General features: G+C 42.5%; 1 protein-coding gene across 4 annotated transcripts in view; it reads left to right on the top strand.

Annotated features, from left to right (window-relative positions):
- The window catches only part of YEATS2 (YEATS domain containing 2), a 53,617-nt gene that overhangs the window by 11,664 nt on the left and 18,681 nt on the right, over positions 1–23,272 (top strand). For 2 of the 4 annotated variants that reach the window (XM_014941533.1, XM_014941532.1), the window contains exons 7-20: positions 691–802; positions 2,408–2,452; positions 3,488–3,674; positions 5,342–5,581; positions 7,456–7,614; positions 10,005–10,108; positions 12,657–12,764; positions 13,818–13,991; positions 15,215–15,473; positions 16,246–16,407; positions 18,048–18,160; positions 19,342–19,497; positions 20,217–20,390; positions 22,364–22,562. In XM_014941533.1, the coding sequence (XP_014797019.1) occupies positions 691–802; positions 2,408–2,452; positions 3,488–3,674; positions 5,342–5,581; positions 7,456–7,614; positions 10,005–10,108; positions 12,657–12,764; positions 13,818–13,991; positions 15,215–15,473; positions 16,246–16,407; positions 18,048–18,160; positions 19,342–19,497; positions 20,217–20,390; positions 22,364–22,562 (2,192 nt within the window). The remainder of the gene's footprint in view (positions 1–690; positions 803–2,407; positions 2,453–3,487; positions 3,675–5,341; positions 5,582–7,455; positions 7,615–10,004; positions 10,109–12,656; positions 12,765–13,817; positions 13,992–15,214; positions 15,474–16,245; positions 16,408–18,047; positions 18,161–19,341; positions 19,498–20,216; positions 20,391–22,363; positions 22,563–23,272) is intronic. The other 2 variants (XM_014941534.1, XM_014941535.1) reach the window with 2 other exon arrangements.

The following is a 23,272-nucleotide window of genomic DNA, read 5'->3' as shown; positions in this document are numbered from 1 at the left end:
GTTAATAGCTTTCTTGTTGCACAGTCCCAGTCATGGTAGTGAACATTAACATTCTGGACTAAAAATAGCCTTTAAACCTGGTGTGTTTTGTTTCCTTGAGAAACTACATTTGGGGTTTACAATAAAAACAAGCTGAAATACAAAGTAGCAGGAGATGTTAGAGATAAATAGGCCCTTCTTTTTCAGCTTGGAGAATGACAGTGGTTGAATTAGCTTTTCTTTTTCTGTGTGTTGTTGTCTTGGTGTTATACGGAGCACGTACCTTCTTGCTGCTAGATAGGGAATAGCAGAAAGTGATTGCAAAATGTTGCATTGAAAACTCACCTTGAAGCTCTGTCCTGGGAGCTGACTTGGGGTTTTTTGAAACGAGTATTTTTCATTTGGCATGACATAGCCTTTTTTTTTTTTTTTTTTGTCTCTTTAAGGTGCTTGTTTCCCATGTTCTCTCATCCAACAATGTTTTACCATTTTCTTCCCTGTCCCCTTATGCAAAATGAAAGTGTGTTTTCAGCTGTCCAAAGCCGTAAAATTCTCATTTCTGTGACTGCATTCTCTCTGTGGTGAATAGCAGGCCTGAAGATAGCTTTAGAGGTCAGCTAGAAAAGCAGTCTTTGGCTTTCTGAAAAAAAAAAGGTAGGTGAAAGCTGTACCACTTCTGCATCTAAAATGTGAATCACTGTTTGTTTCCAGAGAACCTCCGTTTCACCTTACCAGGAGAGGCTGGGGAGAATTTCCTGTGAGAGTCCAGATACACTTCAAGGATAGCCAGAACAAGAGGATTGATATCATACACAATTTGAAGGTATTTGAACAAAATATTTGAGAAAGAGGCAACTAAAGGAGATCTCCTGCATAATCTAGAAGAGGCTCTGCTTGTGTGTGGGGGTGCTTCTGCCTGTCTCTGTTGTGTGTATGTCCTGCTGGTCATTTGCATGTGAATAGTTGAGCTGGAGAATCAAAAAAGATCCAGGAAAGCCTCTTGCCTCGGCTGTATTGGAGTTGATGCAGTAGCCAAGGAACCCAGCCTTGCAGAAGCTGTAACTGATTCTGCTCAGAGCAGCAAAGCATTTACCTGTTGTTTCTCTGCTGTTTTAAATTTTAATGTGCTCTCCCTGGCTTTAACTTGACAGGATGCTGCAGGGCTATCTTTCTGTTGGTAAAGTGATTGCTGTATCTGTTCTCTTCCTTCATCGCTTGCATGTAACAGCTAGGGATTAGCTCTGTTGGTAGAGTGGGCTGGGAGGTGCTGAGATTCCCCATTTGTTCCTTCTTCCTTTTGAAGAAGGTCTTCCTCTTCAACTTATTCACCTGTCCTGCAACACTTGATAGGATTTATAGTATGCAGTGCTCCTGAAAAACTAGGCCATTGCTTTTGCTTCCCTTTTAATTAGCAGTGCCTAGCATCAGTGGAATTAAGTCCTGAGCTGGTTTAGTTTCCTGTTTCTTTGAGCAACATGATTAGTTTTATTTAAAATCTGCCTGCATTAATGAATTTCCTGCTAATATAGATACCTCATTGCAACCCCAAATATAGACGATAGAGAAGGTTGGAAATTTTCCCCTGGAGCATTTAATGCAGATGATGAGTAAAATATATTTGGAGGAATATAACTTGGGGTGAAATTGGTAACAGTAAGTTGACATTGTGCAGCAAAGGAAGCCCAGCCTAGAGAAGAAAACTGAGCCAGTCCATGGCACACAAGAACTCACATCAGCAAATCTTTGCTGTTTGCGTGGTGAGCCTGTGGCTGCTGTGAGGTAATGTGAGCGAGCTGAGCCCTCCTCTGTGGCTGGCAGCCTGTCTGGCCCCAAGGTCTGGGCACCAGGAGCCTGCCAAACCCGGCTTTGCTCCATAGATATCTTAACAGATGCTTGTTCTTCAGCTGATACTCTGTGTGAAGTTATTTAATCGAAATTATAGTGCAAACATAACTTTTGTGCTGGTTAATTTAAATCTCAGGAATAAAAGAGGACACTCCTTGAAGATCTCGTAGATTGAAATAATAATTGCCCCATCCCAGGAAACATTCAAGGTCGGGTTGGACTGGGCTCTGAGCAACCTCATCTAGTTGAAGATGTCCTTGCTCATTGCAGGGAGGGAGGACTAGATGGCCTTTGAAGGTCCCTTCCAATCCAAACCATTCTATGATTCTGTCTCTCCAACAATCTCATTTCCTTCGGCTTCTTTGCTCCTTCTACTTCAGTGTGGAGTTTAGGTGGCTTTTTTGCAGAAAAGGGGTTACTAAACAGAGCACACGGATTTCTGACCCTGTGCCCTCAAAATATGTGTTGCACTGCTGCTCAACTAACGTTCTTTCAAACCCTTTCAAACAAATTGTAACGTAAACTCTAGCTAATATATGGCTTTGCCCTGGTTAATATAAATATATTGTATTGTTTTACCCAGTTGGACAGGACCTACACAGGCCTGCAGACACTTGGCGCAGAAACGGTGAGTCAGCGGGTCGTGGAATGGATGTTGTATTTTGATTCACTTAAGGATGTTTAAAAAGAAAAAGATAAATGGGACTAAGCACAGAGTCAGACCCATTACCTTCCAGAAATTGTGAAATGAAGATTTTGCTCTCTTGTTAAATAAAATGATTACGACACCTTGTCACTATTCATGACAACAGTCATTTTTTCCTCTTTCTAGTTCAAAGGAGACTGTTTCCACCTCGTCTTTCATGATGAACTTAAGTTGTACTGGAGTTTAATTTTATTTCTTTGTGGACCTTCTGGTGCCAAATGTCTTGATTTGCATGCTGATGTGCTGCAGATCTCATGCATAAAGAATTTAAATTAAAGGGATCGGCCAACTATCCTGCTGAAATTTTGCAGTATATTAAGTACTTTTAAGTTTCCGCCACTGTCAAGATTCAGTATCTTCATGGAAAATGAACTCTTCAAACTTAAAATAAATGAATGAATAACTCATAGTTTGCTATATCCCTAGAGTGTTTTTTATATTATTTTCCCCTTGTACTGTAGTGAATGGAAATTTTTATGGTGAAATTGCATTATTTTAGCTTTTCAGTCTGTGGAGAAAACATTGATGTGAGATGTCTATGGTGATTAAAGAACATTTTTGAAGAGCAGATAATGTGGTGTGCTTCTCAAGGCCTTATAAAAAAGAGAGAAAAGGCAAGCTGCAGTTGTGTGCCAGTCCCCGGAAGAGAATGCAGTCCTTTCCTTAGTGGGGTGCTTGGAGCTGGGCTCTTACTCCTTGTTCTCTTCAGCTTTCCCCGTGGACTGTGAAATGTGCTATTTTACTATGGTGGGTAAATGCTGGAAAGTGTTTGTCTTAGCTCAGGTGCTGCTGGACCTCTGGGAAGTCTCCCCAAAATGAGTGGGAGTTTTATACAGAGGTGGGGGGAGGAGAAGGAGAGGTTTCCAGGCATTAAAATAAAAACCAAGGGCATAGTTGTTTTCACTTTTTATATCTTTACCCAAATATTAACATCATCCTTTTGCCTGTTTCTGGAAGGTAGTGGATGTGGAGCTCCATAGGCATTCCCTTGGGGAGGAGTATCTCTTCTCCCAGTCTTCGGAGTCTGACCTTTCTGACGTTCCTACATCTTTACCACTGCCCTTGAGTATCCCAGCACCAGTCAAAGCTTCTTCACCAATTAAACAGTTGCGAGAATCCAGCCCAGATGCTTCTGTGGACAAAGGTAAAGCAAATGGGTATTGGTGAAATTTGAATTCTTGGAACCTCTGCTCTTCTGGATACCTCCTCTTAATTGCTTTTTTGGGTTAAAGGCTGCCAGTGCCACCTGCTCCTTGCTCACTCACCTCAGAGGATTATTTCCTCAATGTACACTGAAATGCAACTTGGAAAATGTTATGGTTTATTTGTTTGTGCTTTATTTTTAAATCTGGAGTTTGTGAGTGAGCTCTGTTTTGCTAAAAGTAGTCAATATGGAACTTTATGCAGTGGATGTAGTTGGAAAAAAGGTTGTTGAATCGCCCTTGTAGTTTTGTTCCTGGCAGACTGTTTTCAGAGGATTTTTAGGTTTCTGCATGTTTTGGAGACTGTGTACAGATTTAAGGAATTGTTCTAGTGGTGTGTTCAGTTATATGAGTTGGTGTTTAACATGATGTGACTGGGGAAAAAAAATGACTACATAACTGTGGTGTTGAAAATAGGAAGTGAAAAGGACGTAGCGTACGTTTGTCTGAGAGATGGCATCTGTGTGTGTCGTGGTCTCTTTCTCACCTTCCCCTGTACGATTGGGAAATGCAGCACCCTTCTCAATGGGGCAGCAGTTGATGCCTCAGGATCATTTGAATTGTCTGAAACAAGCTCGTGCTGGCCACTTGGGCACACTGTTAATGATTTTTAGTTTGCATGAAGTAGTCAAAACTGTGCCTTTGTTAGCATTTAGCTTTGTTTTCTGAGATACATGGTGTCGAGGCTTAAATGACAGACCTTGGTTAATTGAGCTGAGAAACAAGGGTGTCTTTTATGGTTTGCATGTTTTAGTGTGACAAACTTGCTGGAAACAGCAACTTTTATATTTCAAAATAGTCGTATGCAACATGGTTCAATACCTTTCTTGATTTTTCCTGACACTCCTGTGTTCAAGGCAGGGCTTTAAGCCGATGTCTTGCATGGTACGCTTTCTGGCAGGCGCCATAATGCCACTGGCAGTGTCCTGGCTTAGTGAGAAGAGTGTCCACTGTTTAAGTGCAGTGTTTTCTTGTGGCCAAAAAAGGAGAAACACAGCCCAATTTTAAATACACAGACTTTTGTTCAAACAGGAAGATACATGGCACCTTTAGGTGAGCAGTGCTACAGCCAACAGGAAGGAAGTAAACCTGTCTCTTTCTTACAGTGACAGGCAGTGGCTTCTCTCCTCAGCTCCAGGTTAGTTGATCTCCTTGTACATCAGATAAAGGTGAATTCCTTAACTCAGGTCAAAAGGCAGTAGGTGGTCTCCTTGGGCTCTTACTCCAGAAAATGCACTGCAAGATTCTCTGCAAAGGAGATCCAGCCTTAGTCCTGTGGAGCCCTAATCGGGGGCATGAAACTACCAGCAGCTTTTGGTTAATGGAAAGGTCATTCCAAGAAAATGTGTAAGAAGTGGCTGATCACCTGCTGCGGCTGAACGGGCTGCGTGTGGTAGCATTTTATTCTTCTATTCAGAGACAAATCCAACAGGCTTGCACAGGAGGAACCCCCTACCACCCTTTCTCCCCATTCAGCGCTGCCCACCAGTTGCTTGTCCTTTCTTCCTTCCTTCCTTCAAGAGCGTGTTTTGTTTGTGTAGGGAAGCACAGTAAGGAATTAGATGTCTCAGCCTAAGAACTATTTCTCTTCTTTTCCCTTTTTAATCAGGATTCCCTGGGAATGCTGAAACCGAAAGACATGCCACGTTTTATTCCCTGCCATCTTCGATAGAACGGACTCCCACCAAGTTAGCCACACAGAAAGTTACCTTTGGCTCTCATGGAAATTCAGCCTTTCAACCCATTGCAGCTAGCTGTAAAATAGTGCCTCAAGGTCAGAGTCCAAGCCCTGCAGAGTCGCCAGGAAAATCCTTCCAGCCTATCACCATGAGTTGCAAGATTGTATCAGGTGAATGTTAGTATGCCTATCCCAGTGCTTCACCCTGGAAAACAAGAGAGTGAACCAGTTGGACTTGTTTTTCATCCTTCCCCTGATTTCCTGCCAATGTGTGAACATCAGGCAGTAGGAAACTCTAGAATAAGGAGCTAAACGCACTTCTTAAAGCTCAAGGAAAAAAAAATAAAAGTGTTAAATTCTTCACATCAGATCAAAAGCAGGATGAGAGCTGTTCTCTCCCTGCTCTTGAATGCTTTCAAGTATGAAAATGATAGTCTTTAACTGGACTACTGCCCACAGAAAGGCCCAGGCAAGGACACATCTTCCATGTGTAATTTGTATGTGGGAAGAAGCCATTCTTCTCCCTCCCGCTTTCAGACAGCTGGGATGGATTAAGATGTATTTTTTTTTCTGATTATCGGGCAAATGGTCCCTCTTGTGATATCTCCTTGGATGGAAAAGCTTTGGTCTTCCTCTTTGAAAAGTCCATCCTCTGTTGGATTAAATTGTCAGCTGACTGCAGTGAGCAATGTGATACTCTTTTGATAGCTTCTGAACAAAATATGGTCAAGGTGCTGTTTACTTATTTCACTTACAGTCCCTTCCCTGCCTGGGCATGATGCCATCCACTGGATGATGTTTTGCATCAGAAAGTTTTAATGTGCAGCTCACCATGTCACATGTTGTGAAGCTGAAAGATGACCTGTTACAGCCCTTCATTCTCTGGTATTCAGGGTAGAGAGGATGAAGCACCAGGCATCAGTCTGTGTGATTTCTGATGATCTGCTCCCAAACAGTTTTCCTCAAGTTTGCCTGGTTTGTTGTTGGTTTTTTTTTAATTCAATTTCAATATTTTTTTCCTTGACATCTTAAAACTGTACTCAGGCTGATTTACATTTGAACCTATGCCAAGTGCTTTCTTCTTTCTTAATAAGCTGTTCCCTTGATCTTCTTTCCCAAGGCTTCCCAGAAAGCAAGAATTACAGGGCCCATCCTATCTTTCTTAAAATCCTTGGACTATTCTCTGTTTATCTTTACTATTTAAATGTTTCCCTGCTAAATGCTTTTCTAAGGTTCTGCTATCAGCTGAGAAGTGTCACCCCTTCCAGATTTCAAAAGCAGTTTATAAAACATGGGGATTTTATTTGATCAGCATTTATGTTCCATTTTAATTGTCAATCACTGTCAAGAAAACAGATTAACAGGCAGTTGAAGCTTAGTGTGCTTGCTGCCACCTCTTCTCTCTGATCACTTCCTTGCCTGTCCTTTTCTCTGCATTTCTTGTTTACTCCTGATGCAGCTTTCTTCTCTAGTTTCTCTCTCTCCTGGTCCTCTTACCCAGAAGTTGCACATTTTACAGTTTGCTTTCAAGGGCTTCCGCTGTAGTGAGAGCAGTGAAGAGACAAGAGTGGCCATGCCTGTCTGATGGCTGTTGTATCACACAGCCTTTTTACATGAATTGCTTAGTTCCTGGCTCTGAATGCCTGTAAGGTGGGCTCCACACGGGAAAGAGAGCACCTATCAACGAGCTCAGCTCTCTCTCTTCATCTCTTTGGATGGACTGGTCTTGGCAGTGACAATGATTTAGGTAACGTCCCTCAGGATTCAGGAACGGACCAGATAGCTTCTCAAGGTCTCTTTGAATCCTGGTTGTCCTGGTAGGCAGAGAATGTCCAGGGTGGGTATGAGCCATAGTGCTTTACATGCCTTCTCCTTTCCTTCTGTCTCTTCTTTCCTTCTTCAAGTCCTGTGATCTCTCTCAGGCTGGGAATTGCATCCTCAAAAAATGTTCCTTCCCTAAACCGTTGAAGTAAGTACTACTATTGCTGTATTTTTATGTTCTTACAACACTTACAAGATAGAAGCATTGGACTTTTTTTCTTAAGGTTCTCCAATATCGACCCCTAGTCCATCTCCGCTACCTCGTACCCCAACCTCCACTCCGGTGCACATGAAGCAAGGCTCTGCTAGTTCAGTCATTAATAATCCGTATATTATTGTGGACAAGCCTGGACAGATGGTTGGAGCAGCAGCCACAAGCACAGGTGTGTAGTGTGATCACAGAAGGCAGTGGCTTAGTCTTACCTATTCAAGTTTTAAAATTATTAGTATAATAACAGTTTGTGAAGATGGAAAAGTACTCGCGAAGAAAAAGGGAGGTATTGTTGGTTTGCACAACTGGCTGATGTAGCACGGTTAAACGTATCATAGCTAACTTAAAGTTATCTCATAACTTCCTTTGGGAAAGAGCACATAGTGTAAGGCAAATTGAATTCACAGGTACCTCTTCAAAGAGAGCCTGTTCTTTGCAGGCACAAAGGGAAGGGGAGAAAGTAATGTAGACTGTGGTGCACAGAGAGTTAAATGGAAACAGTGCACAGGCTGGGTGAGGACTGTGTTGTGGATATGGGCAAAAAGCACAGAGAGGCTGCAGTGCCTTACAGAGCAGTCTGAAGTCACAGTGTACGGTCCTCTAGACATGTTGAAATGCTTGAGTAGACCGGGGTCACCAGGAGAACAGCCGTGCTACTTTCTGCTGCTGCTCTCAAACTTCTAGCTGGTCTGATTCCAGCTGATTTGGATTCCTCTAACTGGATTCCCTTGGTGCTTCAGTGATGACATAAACCTGGGGTCAGGGTGGGAGGAGGACTGAACTGGTGATGGGTATGGGAGTCAGCTGGTTATCTTTGTGCTGGGGCTGAAGGAAAGGTCAGTCAAAAGTCATCTATTTGTTGTGATTTGTGGCCAAGGACTGCTGTCTATTTAAAAACACTTGATTGTGTATGTGTGTGCTTGCTAGCATCTCAGAAGGATACTCTGAGCCATGTGGTCAACTGCAGTGTCCATCTAACACACAAACTGTCCGCTGAGCATGGTTGGAAGGTACAAAAATTTTTTTAAACAGTGGCTCCTTCTCTTATGTGAAGGAATGCAACTGTCACGTTCATTTTAGCTTCATCACAGAGGGAATTGGTAGGGGGAGTGTAGTCACAGCTTTTTTTTTTTAAAAAAAAGTTTTGGGGCTTTCTTGGTAACACTGAAGCTGTTTCACCAATAGGGTGGTGTTTTTTTATTTGGTTGGGGATTTTCTGTCTTTTTTCTTTCCTGTTTTTTCTTCCTTACCTCCAGCTTGACTGTCTGCTCTGCATGTGTGGCTTATCACGGTTTGGGTAACTTTCAAGTTCTCCTAGTAGAGATTTGTACATGGAGGATAGAATCTGTAGATGCACCAGATGGTTTGGACATAGGAGTCTTAACACCACTAAAGGTGCAGTTTCCTACCACGTTAGTGTGATGTAAGTATAGACTGGCCTGGAAGAAACTGCCTCCTGCCTCTCCCTCCCCTCCACTCCTGCAGCTTCCCTTGCATCCTGCATGAGTCAGATCAGATCAGTGGCAGAGCAGAAAATTAATACCATCCCCTCCCCAAATCAAGCTTTGTCATCACCAGACTCTGAGTGAGGGAGCAAGAGAGATTGTGGAACTGGCTTTTTGGCAACAGCAGCCAGGCCGGATTAGAGTGCGATGTGATATTCTAGACAAAGTCACAGATGATATTTAAAAAGAGGGGTGAGATCTGAAGCTTCACGCTCTGTGAAAACCAGCCTTCCCAAACCCCATCATTTCAAGAAATGGCTGCTCATTTACTTTTTATATTAAAGTGTGGATTGCAGTACAAGTGCATGAGAGACGACTACTGTGTTTTCACGTGTGTAATCCATGGCTTTGGCATCCCTCAAACAAATGGAACTAACAAACCAAACCAACAGCAGTAACAAAGCTGCTGCTGAGCAACAGTGTTGTTTACATGCTCTGGCAATGACAGGGTAAGTTCACCCCCCTCTGTCTCAGGGGGTCAGGAGAGTGCTGTGGCACACATCTCCGTATGGTGATTTTGCAAGAGCTGTCTTCTGCAGGCTTCATTCCCTATTTCTGTTTCTTCCTTTTCCCTCCCTCGCTTGGTCCCTTCCCCTCCACTTTGTCTCTTTCCTTTTCTAACCTTCCTTTTCCATCCCACTCCATCCTTCTCCAGGCCTTCCCCATGCCAGTATCTAAGGCTATTGTAGGTTCAGAGGGCTACTGGGCAGTGGAGGGTGTTACATCTGCAGCAGCAAATTCTGACGTCAGCTCATTTACTGTCCTAATTTCACATATTCACACCGCCAGCAGATATGCTCAGCCGCCCAGGAAGGTGCCTGACCATTTGTTTGCAAGAAACAGAGCTCTGAGTGGAGAGTACCTTCTCCAGGGCATGAATTCTGCAGGTGGAAATTCAGTAGTGGATTTGTTTTGCGCCCATGCCAACTCCCACCAAAGTGCCTCATGGAGAATACAAAGTCAAAACGCAATGCTTCTTTTTAGGAGAGGTTTCATGTGTTCAGTGGCACCGCTCCTCATCCCTCACCCAACATCTGCTTTATTTCCCGGTACGCAGGGAGCCCAACCAGCAAACTGACCAGTGCTTGTCAGGCCTCTCACGGAACTGGATCTCCTGTATCAAAGACCCATGGGAGCAGTTTTGTTACCTCAACTGTCAAGGTAATGTTCCCATTAGGTGCATACTTTCCATTTAAAATCCAGCTTTCTATTAAGTAGAGCTTTTTAGTATTGTCAATTCTGCTTTTTGGGTAAGTTCTTCTGGTTGTCATTTCATAAGAAGGTTTACTGTGTCTAACAGATGGAGCCATATGAGAACATGGTGGTTATACAAGATGATAGTGTCACTTCATGCAGCTCTAATTAGATTTGCCTACACCTCTGTTAAAGGCTCTGCTCTTCCGCTTTTCTACAACGGAATCCATGGAGGGCATAGCTCTTACAGTGTCTTATCTCTCAAAAAAGCTGTTCTGTAGCTGACTTTGATCTTCTTCACTTTGTTAGTGACAGTATGTGATTAAACCAGAGGTGTTTGTCTCAAAACCTTCACTCTGTTCATTATTTTTCTGCAGCAGCTGTTCCTAGCAGCCTGAAAATAGCTCATTTAGTGGCTTCACAACTGCCTGCATTTAGAAAAATGTTTGTGTAAACAGTGGAGTAACCAAATGTGTAAACAAACAGTGATGAATAGGGTTCATGCTTCTGATCTGCAAAGCCCAAAAGGTAACAAGCTGAATGGTCTCACATAAAATCTCTCCCACATCTTGTACTAGAAAAGATATTTCTGGCAGGCAAGTAGCATCAGTGGAGCTCTTCTGAAAGCAGCTGGTGGGTGTGCTGCTGAAAACAGGAGCGTTTCCCTGTCTCCAAGTCACAAGAATATTAATTCTGGATGTGGTGAGGGGGGAAAGGTTTGCTAATCAGCCTGCAGAGAGCAAATCACTTTACATTTGGAACTGAAATGCTTCCTACGTCTGCTTGGGAAGAAGCATTGAAGATTGCTGTCTGAACTAATTAGTTTGGAGTAGCATTTTAAGTGTCAGGTGCGCAGCTATTCAGCTTTTTAAAGCCTGTCTGCTCAGATGGATTTCACTTAACTGCATTGAAAACCATTCATTAGTCTTTATTTTCCAGTGGTTTGGGACAGTTCTTTCTGAAAGGTTTTAACTGAGTCAAAATAGGCACATGTCATTAGTAGCAGTTGAATTCTGTATTTCCGGGGCAAAGTTGAAAAATGAATATATTTTAAAAAATAAAAAAAATCAGAGCTCTATAGACAGAAATGTATTTTGATTTATGACCCTATGCCTTCCGGTTGGTGAAAAGGCTGTAATTTTACAGTTTCTTTAAAGAGGAGGGTGATGTTACAGTGTGTTGTTACAGATTGTGCTTAACTCACCATTTCTCATCACTGAGTGCTAGTTTTCTCTGTATTGTCTTTTTTTTAATTACTCAAGGCTATGTTTCTTCAGTCACTTTAAAATGTCTTATATGCATGCTGCTGTTCAGAGGACTGGTTATGCCTCTAGCCTTGTCTTCACACCTTCCTCCTATTTAGTACCAGCCGTGTAGCGGAGAACCAGAGCAGACAATTGATCTGGTTGGAAACTAACCTGGTTGTGGTCATTTGTGTCAGCACAAGGAAGATGGCAAGAGTATTAGGTTAGAGTCTGAGGGCTTACTTTCTGGTCGTAACCCAACCCAAAGATAGGCCAAGTAATTGTGAAACCATGTTTTTGGAGTTCACATTGATTCTAAAAGAGTATAATTAAAATAATTAAACAAAACATAAATTTAACAAACTTCCTTAAATGAATTTCACTTCTCTACCAGCCTTAGATCCAGGAATGTCAGGTGCACGATTTTGCAGGTGTGGCAATGTGTTTTACTCCCTGTAGTTAGGTAGCCTCACATTTTCTGCCAAATGGTGCATTCTGTCTGGAAAGACTATGTGCCATCGGGTCTTTCTAGTTACAGGAGAACAAAAAATCATCTGAGAGAGAGAATTTCGCTTGCAGATTTAAATTGAACTTTCTTTTTTCCTCCGTAACTTGTTTCTTCTTAAGATTTTCCTCTCTCTCTGAGATTGCGGGTAGAATCACAGAATGGTTGAGGTTGGCAGGGACCTTTGGAGATCATCTAGTCCAACTTGCCTGCTAAAAGCAGGGTTCAACTACAGCAGGAATTTATACAGTTGGGTTTTGAGTATCTCCAAGGCTGGAGAGAACACAGCTTCTCTGGGCAACTGTTCCAGTGTTTGATCACCATTAAGTTAAAATAAATAAATCTTAAAATTAAACAGAACTTTCTGTGTTTCAATTTGTGCCCACTGACTCTTAGTGTTTCATTGGGTACTATTCTTCGCACCTTCCTGTCAGGTATTTATATGTTTATATGAGATTCCCTCTCAGACTACTTGAATTTTGTAGCTCTGAAATGCTTTTTATACAAAGCTGGTGGGGGGAGCTAATGAGCTGATTTCTTTCACTTGTGTATGACGTGGTAAGAAACAATTACTGGTGTGGGAGATGTAACTTTCCAAATAAAATTTGCTTTGTGGGTTGCATTAAGTATGTTACCCTCCTTTTACTTAAGTGTTGGTAAATGGCTTATGGTAATTTAGGACTGCTACCCTTTATTAGTAATCATTTGTTTTATTTCTTGTATTGGACATTTCACTGATTTTTGCATCCTGTTTTCCTCTTTGCAGCAGGAGGATTCTCTGTTTGCCACCATGCCACCTCTTTGTCCTATCGGGAGTCATTCCAAGGTACAAAGCCCCAAATCGGTCACTGGAGGACTTGGAGCTTTTACAAAGGTATTCCTCTTGGCTTTTGTGCCAGGATAATATGCCCAGTAATGCTATTTCATGCTGTTTTGTGGCACAAACCACGTAACTTCCAGTGCATGTAGAACTAATAATGGCACTTGCTGCCGAGAGCTCTCTAGCACCTCTCAAAAAATGTCTCTTGTTTTGTTTTCTTTTCTTTTCCCATGGCTTTACTGTTCCTGTGACCTTTCTTTCTATCTTTTCTTTAAGCCTTTCTTGTTTTTCTTTGAATCACTGTCGTATTGAGGCTGGTGTTTTTAAAGCTATTTTTATTGGAATACAGTAAAAGTAAGCTGGGGTGGATTTGTCAGGAGTTTCTTAAAAAATGTTCTAGTGATTTCTGAATGTCAGATGTTGCCGCTTATGAGTACATTTCCTTAAAAGTTACCATACAGAATTTACAGTTGTTTCTGGCAATACTAAGGTGATCCAAGTAAAAGGTGGGAGAACACCTCCTACCTTTTACTTGGATCACCTTAGTATTGCCAGAAACAATCTAACACAAAAATATCCCGGCCTTTCTTGAGTCACTGGTCATAAGGATTAGATTTAGGGCCTGTCCCATCGAAACATAAAGAATTAACACCAGAGGATAATATCAGCTGTAATAGTTTACAGTATCTATAGCTAGAATATTGTTTATAATTTTGCAGGATAGAAAAAACTATTGAAGTTTAGAATGTGTGCTCAGCAGGAAGATGCCTGGAAATTGGAAACCTTAAGTGTTTGTGGCTCCTTTCTGAGATGTGGGGCCGGAAAAAGTCGGGTCTGGCCATGTGCGTCATTAGTATGGCTACTAATTGTAATGTTACTAGCAATTTCTGTTATTCTGTGATTTCTATGAGCACCTCTCAAATTTGGAATGCTTTCTATGAGCACCTCTCAAATTTGGTGGCTGCTTAAATGCCAAAGCAGGATTGCCTATAGCACATTACTCAAGACTGCATCCAGGCAGGTCTTGCAGACAGGTACAGTTCCAGAAATGCTCCCCAGTTATTTAAAGGTGTTTGCTACATTGATTTATTTATTCCTATTTAAAAGGTGATAATTAAGCAGGAACCAGGAGAGCTGCCCCAGCAACCCCAACTGCCAACGACGGGGACAACCACGCAGACCTCCGTGCAGCAGTATGTCACTGTGAAAGGGAGCCACATGTTAGCCTTGTCACCGCAGAAGCCCGTCGTGAGCGCAGGCGAGGGGACGGTGCAGTCTAAGGTATGAGGGAGGCACTTGGGCACCTTTGGAGTGGCGTTAAGCTGCCTTTCTTGTGGTTTCATTGCAACACCTCCTGCTTCTCTCAGTGGAGTTAGAGTTGCTTCTGTCTCAGACCCAGGCAGCAACGCCGTGATTGGTTTCCCCATGTGCACAGCCCAGCTCACGTCATGCTCACCTGTAGTCCCTGAAAAGGGAGCAGGGTGAGGAGACACTATTGCATTTGGTTGTGTACAGGGAACGTCTCCCACCTTGTCTAACCCATTGCAACACTGGGGTGGGGGTATTTTTGAACTGGAGCCTGTCAGCCCAGAAAGTTGGCTGCCATTGTCAGCTCTTGCCTGAAACTCATCCAGGTCTTTCTGCAAGAGGAGGCAAATTCTTTCTTTGGGCAACAGGCCTGCAATGAAAAAGAACAGGATAAATAGGGAGTAGGGTGGAGGCTGAGCCAGAACTAACATGAGGTGGAAGGAGTCCTACTTGAGTGACAGCTCAAGTGTTTTACTGTAGGAGTCTGTGCCAATGCAATGCTGCGATGACAGGAGTGACGCAGCTTCTGAGAAGGCACGGTAACTGTGCAGTGACAAGATGACAGATGTGTCAGAAATTGTCTCCATTCTTGCCTGTTTCCATTGTGGATAGAGTCAAATCATGTGCCAGGCACAAGAGACTGCATACAGAGCTTTCGCTTTTGCATAAATAAATACATATTTGCATTTGCAACAGTTCATTGTCCTTTTTACTGCCTTATTTGCCTGTTTGAGCAGGTATGCAAACTTGTGTTTGCCTGCAGTTATTGTCAATGCATAAAATTGAAGCACTTTGTGGATTCTGCTTTGAGGCCATAGTTTTCCCAGGGAGCCTGTTCCCATGAATGTGTTGAAAATAAATTTCTGGATCTCTGTGCTTTGCCAAGGCAAGATTTATCTTCAGCTGGAATTAAGCCATTGCTTATGTATCAGGAAAAAAATGGAAGTGCCCTGTAATTTGAATGTGCTTAATCTTCTGTGGGTACTCTGCAATCGCGGTTGTGTTTACCAGTTTATCTTTTTTACTTGGGATTGGCCTCTTGCCAAGTTAATTTTGGTTTTGGGTGAATAGCTTTTATATGTGACTAGACACGTATAAAGTGTCCTGAATTGTCTAGAGATAGAGAGAGGGTACCAGTTAGAATTCACATGGTAGCTCTTGCCAGCAGCACATCACCCAATGCTTATTTGTTGCAGGTTGTTGGCGTTCCAGTTGGTTCTGCTTTACAGTCGACAGTGAAACAAGCGGTGGCCATCAGTGGTGGCCAGATACTTGTGGCAAAATCTAGCTCTTCAGTAGCAAAGGCTGTTGGTCCGAAGCAGGTTGTGACTCAAGGTGTAGCCAAAGCCATCGTGAGTGGAGGTGGAGGGACAATTGTTGCTCAGCCTGTGCAGACTATAACAAAGGCGCAAGTTTCTTCCACAGGTGCTCAGAAAAGTACATCTCAAGGCTCAGGTAGGGTAATTTTGCACCTTGTTAATAGCTCTTGATGGGTAGGCTTTGGGGCTTTATGATGATTTCTTCAACTGCAAAATAGCTATGTGTGATTGAAAAAACTTCAAAATGAGTAGAGAGGTCTGTAGGGAAATTCAGGCTGAGATGAGCAATAAAAAAAATGTTATCTCATTATCTGTAAGGGGGAAGAGGGAGCACAAGTACTTTAAAACACGCTGTGTTCTGTGAGTGGAGATGAGACAGATATGCTGGAGAAAGTAAGAGTTTCCTGGAGCCAGATCTCACATTTTTGCCCAGCATTGTGGTCCTTAAATGCTCAAAGGGCTCTACATAAATCCAGCCAAGAAGATCCAAATGGTCCTGATTGCACCTTCACATCTTCCCCAGTGCTTACAGTTAGGGGGGGTTGGGCAGAAGCATCCAGCCTGCTTCTCCACACAGCTGGCCTTAGCTGAGCATCTTCCCTTGGGCTCTGGGCTGCTTGAAAGGTGCTGGGTCACCTCCAGACCCAACTAAGCCTGTAGACCCCATGGTTCTGCTGCTTTGGCCTGCAGCTCTAAGCGGCACTGCACGCAGAAGGGGTTTTTTCAGACCTATTCAGTGTGCTTGTGCATCACTGGTGGAGTTAATCTGCAGTTTGGCCAGCTAAGAATGGATTATCAAAGGCTAGCTGCCTGTCACCCCTAGTCCTTTCAGCCTGTGCAGATTTCAGTGTGTACTACTTTCTGCAAGCAGTAGTTTTTATTTTTTTTTTTTTATTCTTTCTTTCTAGTGATGGCTACACTGCAGTTACCAGCCACCAACCTGGCAAACTTGGCAAACTTGCCACCAGGCACCAAACTGTACCTCACCACCAACAGCAAGAATCCTTCTGGGAAAGGAAAACTGCTTCTGATACCCCAAGGAGCCATACTGCGAGCCACAAATAATGCTAGTTAGTCTTGCAGGGAAATCTAATGAGTTAAATAATGTAATCACTGCATAATTAATATGTTTGGCATTTTTGCTATAAAGCATCCTGGTACTGTGGAAGTCAGTAATGGGATGGGGTTTCTTTGTTCACAACAAATGTGGTATGTGGTGCTTTTTAAGACAAATCTCATGTGTCATCTGTTTTAGATGAAACTGCTTTTCACGCAGTGCTTTGAGTGTCTTTCTCTCTGTTCTGAAAGCAGACAGTGTAATTTTCCTCAAAATTCATCAAAGGGTTGTCTTTAACTCTTTGTGGTGATCTGTATGAAGAGACAGCTGGGTTTTTGTGACGTAGAATGGAGATGGATTTGAATGTAGTTGTGAAAGCTATTAATAAGTCATGGATTGACACCCTGGAGAAACGAGAAACTAGAAACATAAGAAATTGACTTGAAAAGGAAAAGATACTGTATCTGGAATGAGGGAAAGAAATGGTTTTGAATATTGATACAAAGTTTGTCCCCAGGCTGTTGAGATCAGCAGAAACACTTTGTGGTTTATGGGCTTGTGAATCAAACTTGCCGTGAAATACCTGGAGAATATCATTGCTAAAATGGTTCTGATGGACGATAATTTTTGTAGTGTGCTGCCATAGGAAAAGAATACTGCAAGTTTTGGACTCTGTAGAGGGAGAGTTTTGTCATGAGCCTTCCCCAGCGTGCTCCTTTTGAGGCTGGGGGTTGGGATGGGAGATGGATTGGATGCAAACTTTTTGCTCTCAGTTCTGATACTGACAGGGAAGAAAAGGTATTATTTGGCTTAATATACAAGGCTGTAAATACCAGCAACATAGCAATATAGTACATGTCACTGAAAAGTGGTGAAAATACCTTCTTGGTGAAGGTGTCTTTGGGCTGTAGAACTGGTGATGGGAGCCCCATTGCTTGAGGTTTAGAGAGGCAGCTAGGCTAGTCCAACTCTGAGAAGGAAGTAATCTTATAGGCCTCAAGGAAGATTTTTATGACAGAGCCATAAGTATGGGGTTTTTACTCTTGTTTCTTAATGAGAGATTACAAAAAGTTAGTGTTCTGTGTGTTTCTTCTGGAGGGAGAGGAATATCAGTGTCACTGCAAATCACAGCTGCTTGCTATTGATGATGTAATACTCTGGTAACAAAATTGCGTTGGATCAGCCAACAAAAGTAAAATGAAGAAGCCAGTGGGATTGAGAGTGTTGTAATACTCTGGTAACAAAATTGCGTTGGAACAGCCAACAAAAGTAAAATGAAAAGCCAGTGGGATTGAGGGTGGTTTTAGGGCTTTTGCTGCATATTCATAACCTGTAAAAGACTGATGAAAAGACTGTTTATCTGTTGGACAGCATCTCCTTTTGAGAGAAAATTCAAAACAGCCTGAAATGAGGTTTACTGGCCCAACAGACCTCCCTATTTCCCCCATAACCCCTTTTGTTCATGGCATTTGCTGAGCTGTAAGAGAGCACAGCAGCACATCTGAGCTGTGCTGTACTGGGTAATGGTGCTATTTAGCCGCAAATCAAGCAACAGCAAGTATCTTGCAAAGTGTTTTCGATTACTTACGTATACAGGGATGCTTTAGACAGTGTCTGGTTACTGAAGAGTCAAGCCTTTTCTTCTGCTTACAGGTCTCCAATCTGGTTCTTCCACGAATAGTGGAGGAGGAGGAACCCAAAGCACAAGCAGTAACTTGTCACAGCACCTCACCTATACATCCTACATCCTGAAGCAGACGCCCCAGGTCAGTGGTGGGAGCATCTTAACTGAAGCAGATGGACATTTCAGGCTGCAGTTGGTGATATGTAGATATCCTGTGGTTCTGTAGCACATGAAACATTCTGGGACTATGGGATCTAGATTCTGACTTAACAGCCCATGCCTCTCTTTGCCTTATTACTCATGATTGCATGAAACATTCTGGGACTATGGGATCTAGATCCTGTCTTAACAGCCCTTGCCTCTCTTTGCCTTATTGGCACATCTCTGCCCCTCGCCTCCCCTTGCAAGGTGGTCCCCTCGTGGCTCCTTGCAAGCCAAGAAAGCAGCACCAAGTAAGATCAGGGCAAGCAGTGGGTGGAGAAGAGACAAAGGTCTCCATAGGGTCTCCAAAATCAGAGAGGTGATATGGAGACCAGGGCAAGCAGTGGGTGGAGGAGAGACAGAGGTCTCCATAGGGTCTCCAAAACCAGAGAGGTGATATGACAGAGATGAAGAGTTATCCTGCACAGTAGGATGTGTAAGAGTTGGAGGAAAGTACAGTAGAGATAGGAGAATAAAGGAGAGTTATTGGAGAGAAACAGCAAGGCTGAGTAAGGAAGAAAAATGAGAAAACAGAAGATTGTGTGAAGGGATCCATGCATGATAGTGGGTGAATGAAGCTTCTGAAGGGTAGCAACTGAATACTGATAAGAAGCAGGAAGGGTGGCAAGGTTTTAGCTGTTAGGCTCTTAGAGCACACACCTCTGGTTGTCGCTGCATGCTGAGCTCTGAATACATTTTTGAAGTGAGAAGGTGACAGAATGTCTTGGGGTTTTTTTTGTTGTTTTTTTTTTTTCCTCGCCCCTTGGGGTTTTTTTTGTTGTTTTTTTTTTCCTTGCTTGGCAGTAGCCTTTCTGACTTGCATGCTAAGCAACATTTGTCACAAAGAATAAACTCGAAGAGCACAAAGTGTGTTAAATTTTAGTGGATGCTTCTGACAAGGCAGGAAACTGATTGTGGCTTTTTCACCCCTTCCCTTGCATCAGAGAGTGGTGTTCTGCACTGAGAAGATGTAGTGCAGAAGCATCTGTAATTAGCAGTGCCTTGCTTTTCGAAGATGAAATGTTGTTGTTGCATTACAACTACAGGCTTATGCTCCTAGATTTCTGTTGACTCTTAGCTGAGTTTCAAAGTGCTTATTTCCCGAACTTATTTCTGGAGCAGGGCACCTTTCTGGTCGGCCAGCCTTCTCCTCAGAGTTCTGGGAAGCAGCTGACTCCAGCTTCAGTTGTTCAGGGGAATGTAGGAGTCGGAACATCTTCCACACAAGGACAAGCACTAAAAGTGATAACTGGACAAAAAACAGCTCTATTTACCCAGGTAATGTGCAAATGGTGTGTTTCTTACGAGTCAGCATTTTGTCAGATAAAGTATTAAGAACCACAGCCACACATTTTGACAGCTTTTCCTATTGCAGTTGTTTGGTTTGGTGGTTTTTTTTGTACAGTTACGATGCTGGCTGTATTATGATAAGGAAGGTGCATGGAGGCCTACTTTCATATGCAGATATTGGACCACAGTTTTCCAGCTTTGTTTCTGTTCTCAAAGTGGGTCATGTGTAAGCTTTGGTTGTGTGTTTGTAAATGTGCTCTGGGATTTCTGAGTGAAATGGAATTAGGGAAGTGAATACAGTCAGGTGCAAAAATGTGCTTAAATATTTCAACCTTAGAAATGGGTAACCTGCTAAAGCTCTTAAAAATGTTTGGATTTGGTATCCCCCAAAGGTCCTTCTTTTAAAAACTACCAAGTGGTCCCTATGAAATTCAAACTCCCCAAGAGTATTTGTAATTGATAATCCAAAATTAAAGATTGATAGGCATATTTTTGCAAAGTCAATAATTTCTTAGGTAACAATTTTGTTCCAGCTTTTATTGCCACAATTTGCCTTTTTCAAAAGTGTTTTGAAAATATTTTTCAGTAATATAAAAAGCATTTGTCCTGTTTGTTTTGTTGTTGTGGTTGAGGGTTTTTAAGTCATTTTTAAAAATCCAAAGAAATACACCTTTTTCCTTATATTGAATTTTTTTTTTTTTTCAAAGGCTGCACCCAGCGGGCAAACATCACTGGTGAAAATATCAGATGGGTCTATAAAATCAGTGCCTGCCTCATCCCAGCTCTCCAAACCTGGCACCACTGTGCTGAGAGTGTCAGGAGGTGTCATCACCACGGCTGCTGCTCCTGCTGTGGCCCTTCCCACGAATGGGGTGGCCCAGGTGAGAAACGTTGCTGATATTCAGTAATAGAACACTTTCACTCTAACCAATATAATCCCCAGGAAAGGACTTCTACTCCATTTTTTTCCCCCTATTGATATTCTTCTCAGTCAGCATTGCTGGTGGGTCTGCTCTTGTGTACCAGCGCACACAACTCCTTTTCTGTTGGGTTGTTTGCTGGTTGGCATAAAGTAATATCTGGAAGGAAACAAGGGGAGAAAAGAAATTGAAACCTCTACTTTCTTGCTTTTGATGTTGTTAAAATTCAGGTAGGCAGGGAAAGCTTTATCTGAAGCTTTATCTGAAACAGTTTTTTGCAATCATACAAATTAGAATTTTTGGGCTACGCAGCTTTCAAACACCAAATCTGCCGCTGGCACAAAAATTTGCAGAAAAATATGAAGTACCTGAAACTCTGCATCTAGCAGGTCAATGAAAGTAAGCAATATCTAGACTGTAGGTTGCTTCTCTGAGATCAGAGGCTCTACATGGTGCTTGGTGCCCAATCTGTTGTCAGCAGATTTCAGAGGCTAGCAGTGGTCAAGGTATGTCCTTCCCACGAATGGGGTGGCCCAGGTGAGAAACGTTGCTGATATTCAGTAATAGAACACTTTCACTCTAACCAATATAATCCCCAGGAAAGGACTTCTACTCCATTTTTTTCCCCCTATTGATATTCTTCTCAGTCAGCATTGCTGGTGGGTCTGCTCTTGTGTACCAGCGCACACAACTCCTTTTCTGTTGGGTTGTTTGCTGGTTGGCATAAAGTAATATCTGGAAGGAAACAAGGGGAGAAAAGAAATTGAAACCTCTACTTTCTTGCTTTTGATGTTGTTAAAATTCAGGTAGGCAGGGAAAGCTTTAACTGAAGCTTTATCTGAAACAGTTTTTTGCAATCATACAAATTAGAATTTTTGGGCTACGCAGCTTTCAAACACCAAATCTGCCGCTGGCACAAAAATTTGCAGAAAAATATGAAGTACCTGAAACTCTGCATCTAGCAGGTCAATGAAAGTAAGCAATATCTAGACTGTAGGTTGCTTCTCTGAGATCACAGGCTCTACATGGTGCTTAGTGCCCAATCTGTTGTCAACAGATTTCAGAGGCTAGGAGTGGTCAAGGTATGGGGTCCTTCAGTCCTGACTGTGTTCAGAGGATGTATCCTCCCTGTATCCCAGGGGAGCAATAACAGCCCAGCCTTGGAATGGAGTGCTTCAGCACAGGCTGAGGTTGGAAGTGAAAAATTTGTGTTCTTAGAGTGAATGCTCTTGTGCATGGATGCAGGTTGTCCACCTGGAGTGGGTTTGGAGTTTACAGGGTGATGATGAGGCAGCAAAAAGGACAGTATATAGTTCACTGGGAAGGTTCCTCCTGCCCTGCTGCTTTTGCCTGTGGTGAGGCAGCAAAAAGGACAGTATATAGTTCACTGGTATGGTTCCTCCTGCCCTGCTGCTTTTGCCTGTGGGGAGGCAAAGCTTAAACAAGTGGAAGATTGATGCCATACTTCCCTCGGAGGGCTGAATGCTGGCGCACACAGTATATATAGGTAGCATATATATATAGCTCTTGGTGAAGCTGCAGGGATAGACATTTTCCATGCAGCCATTTCTCTGCTGACACCTCTGGACTTCTGAGCAGCAGGGAAATATGAAATATTCCTGGGTCAAATTTTTCATCTGGAAACCTCCCTGCTTGCTGAAGTGAAAGGACCTGTCTCCAGATACTATCAAAGCAGTTGTGGTAGCAGTTCCTGTGTGCACGACTTCAGTTTTTCTCCTGGAAGCAACCTCCAATCTCTATATATACCATCATTGTATATGAGCTTTTGCATATGTGCTTGAGAACCTCTTCTTAATGATTGATAGATAAATATTTGGTTTTGCTACTTCTAGATATTGCCTTGTTGTGCCTATTGTTGATTAACCTATTACACAAAAAGAAATTTGTTATCCCTTTCTGCCTCTTTTATGCAGCAAATAGATAATGCAGGTTCCAGTTCCTCATCTTCTGGAACTCCTACAGCAAAGACATCTGGACAGCAGCACCAAATCTGTATAAGCCAGAGCCAGTCGACTCCATCAGTAGTGAATAAGACTGCAACTTCCACTGTTGTAAGTGTTGCTTCTCTGATGACTACACCAACGCCTGTGACTGGAAAAGCTGCGGTATCAGGTATTAGACTCCCTTCCTGCCTTTCCTATAGAAAGTTAGAATCCAGATGTGAGTTCTGTAGATGTCTTCACTGTAAATGGAAGCACGTAGAGTCGCCTGCATTTGTGAATGTGTAAAGGTAAAGTCATGCTTTCTAAAACATATCTTATTAGCATAACTTTGGCTTAGCCAAAGAGATGCCAAAATAATTGGCATTCTATCACATCAGTGCATTGACTGTATCTGTTACAAATAACAGCGTGAGCTGCCCAGTGGTATTGGAGAGGGATTTTAGTTTTCATGCCAAGTTCTCATTAGAAGATGCATCCTCCCTATTCAAGAGCACAGGGTGTTGCTGAATGCTGAAACTATCAAGGTACCAGCAATGCTACAGACTTACTAGTTTGTGAAACTCCGCTGAAGTCGGAGAAGCTGCATGAGCAGAATTTGCCTCTGAGGCTTTGCATCTGTTCTGTTTGGCTTGGAAAGGAGAGAGATGTTGATTAGGGGGAGCCAAAGGCTTTGAAGTCAAAATTCATTAAGTACAGTGAGGAAGGCTGGATCTGGAATGTTTCAAGTTAGTAAAGATGAGGTAATAAAGATGGACTGCTGTTAGGTAGAGGGAAGTTTTCATTATTTAGTTCTATTGTCTTGCAGTATCCTTTGTATCATGGAGAGCAAATATAGCAGGTTTAATTTGAGTATTATGGGTTAAAATCAGAAGTTTTCAT

The sequence above is a fragment of the Calidris pugnax genome, unplaced genomic scaffold (genome assembly GCF_001431845.1).
Source record: "Calidris pugnax isolate Ruff unplaced genomic scaffold, ASM143184v1 scaffold117, whole genome shotgun sequence".
Classification (NCBI taxonomy): domain Eukaryota; kingdom Metazoa; phylum Chordata; class Aves; order Charadriiformes; family Scolopacidae; genus Calidris; species Calidris pugnax.
Note: the sequence above shows the minus strand (reverse complement) of the source record. Positions and strands in the feature narration are given on the sequence as shown.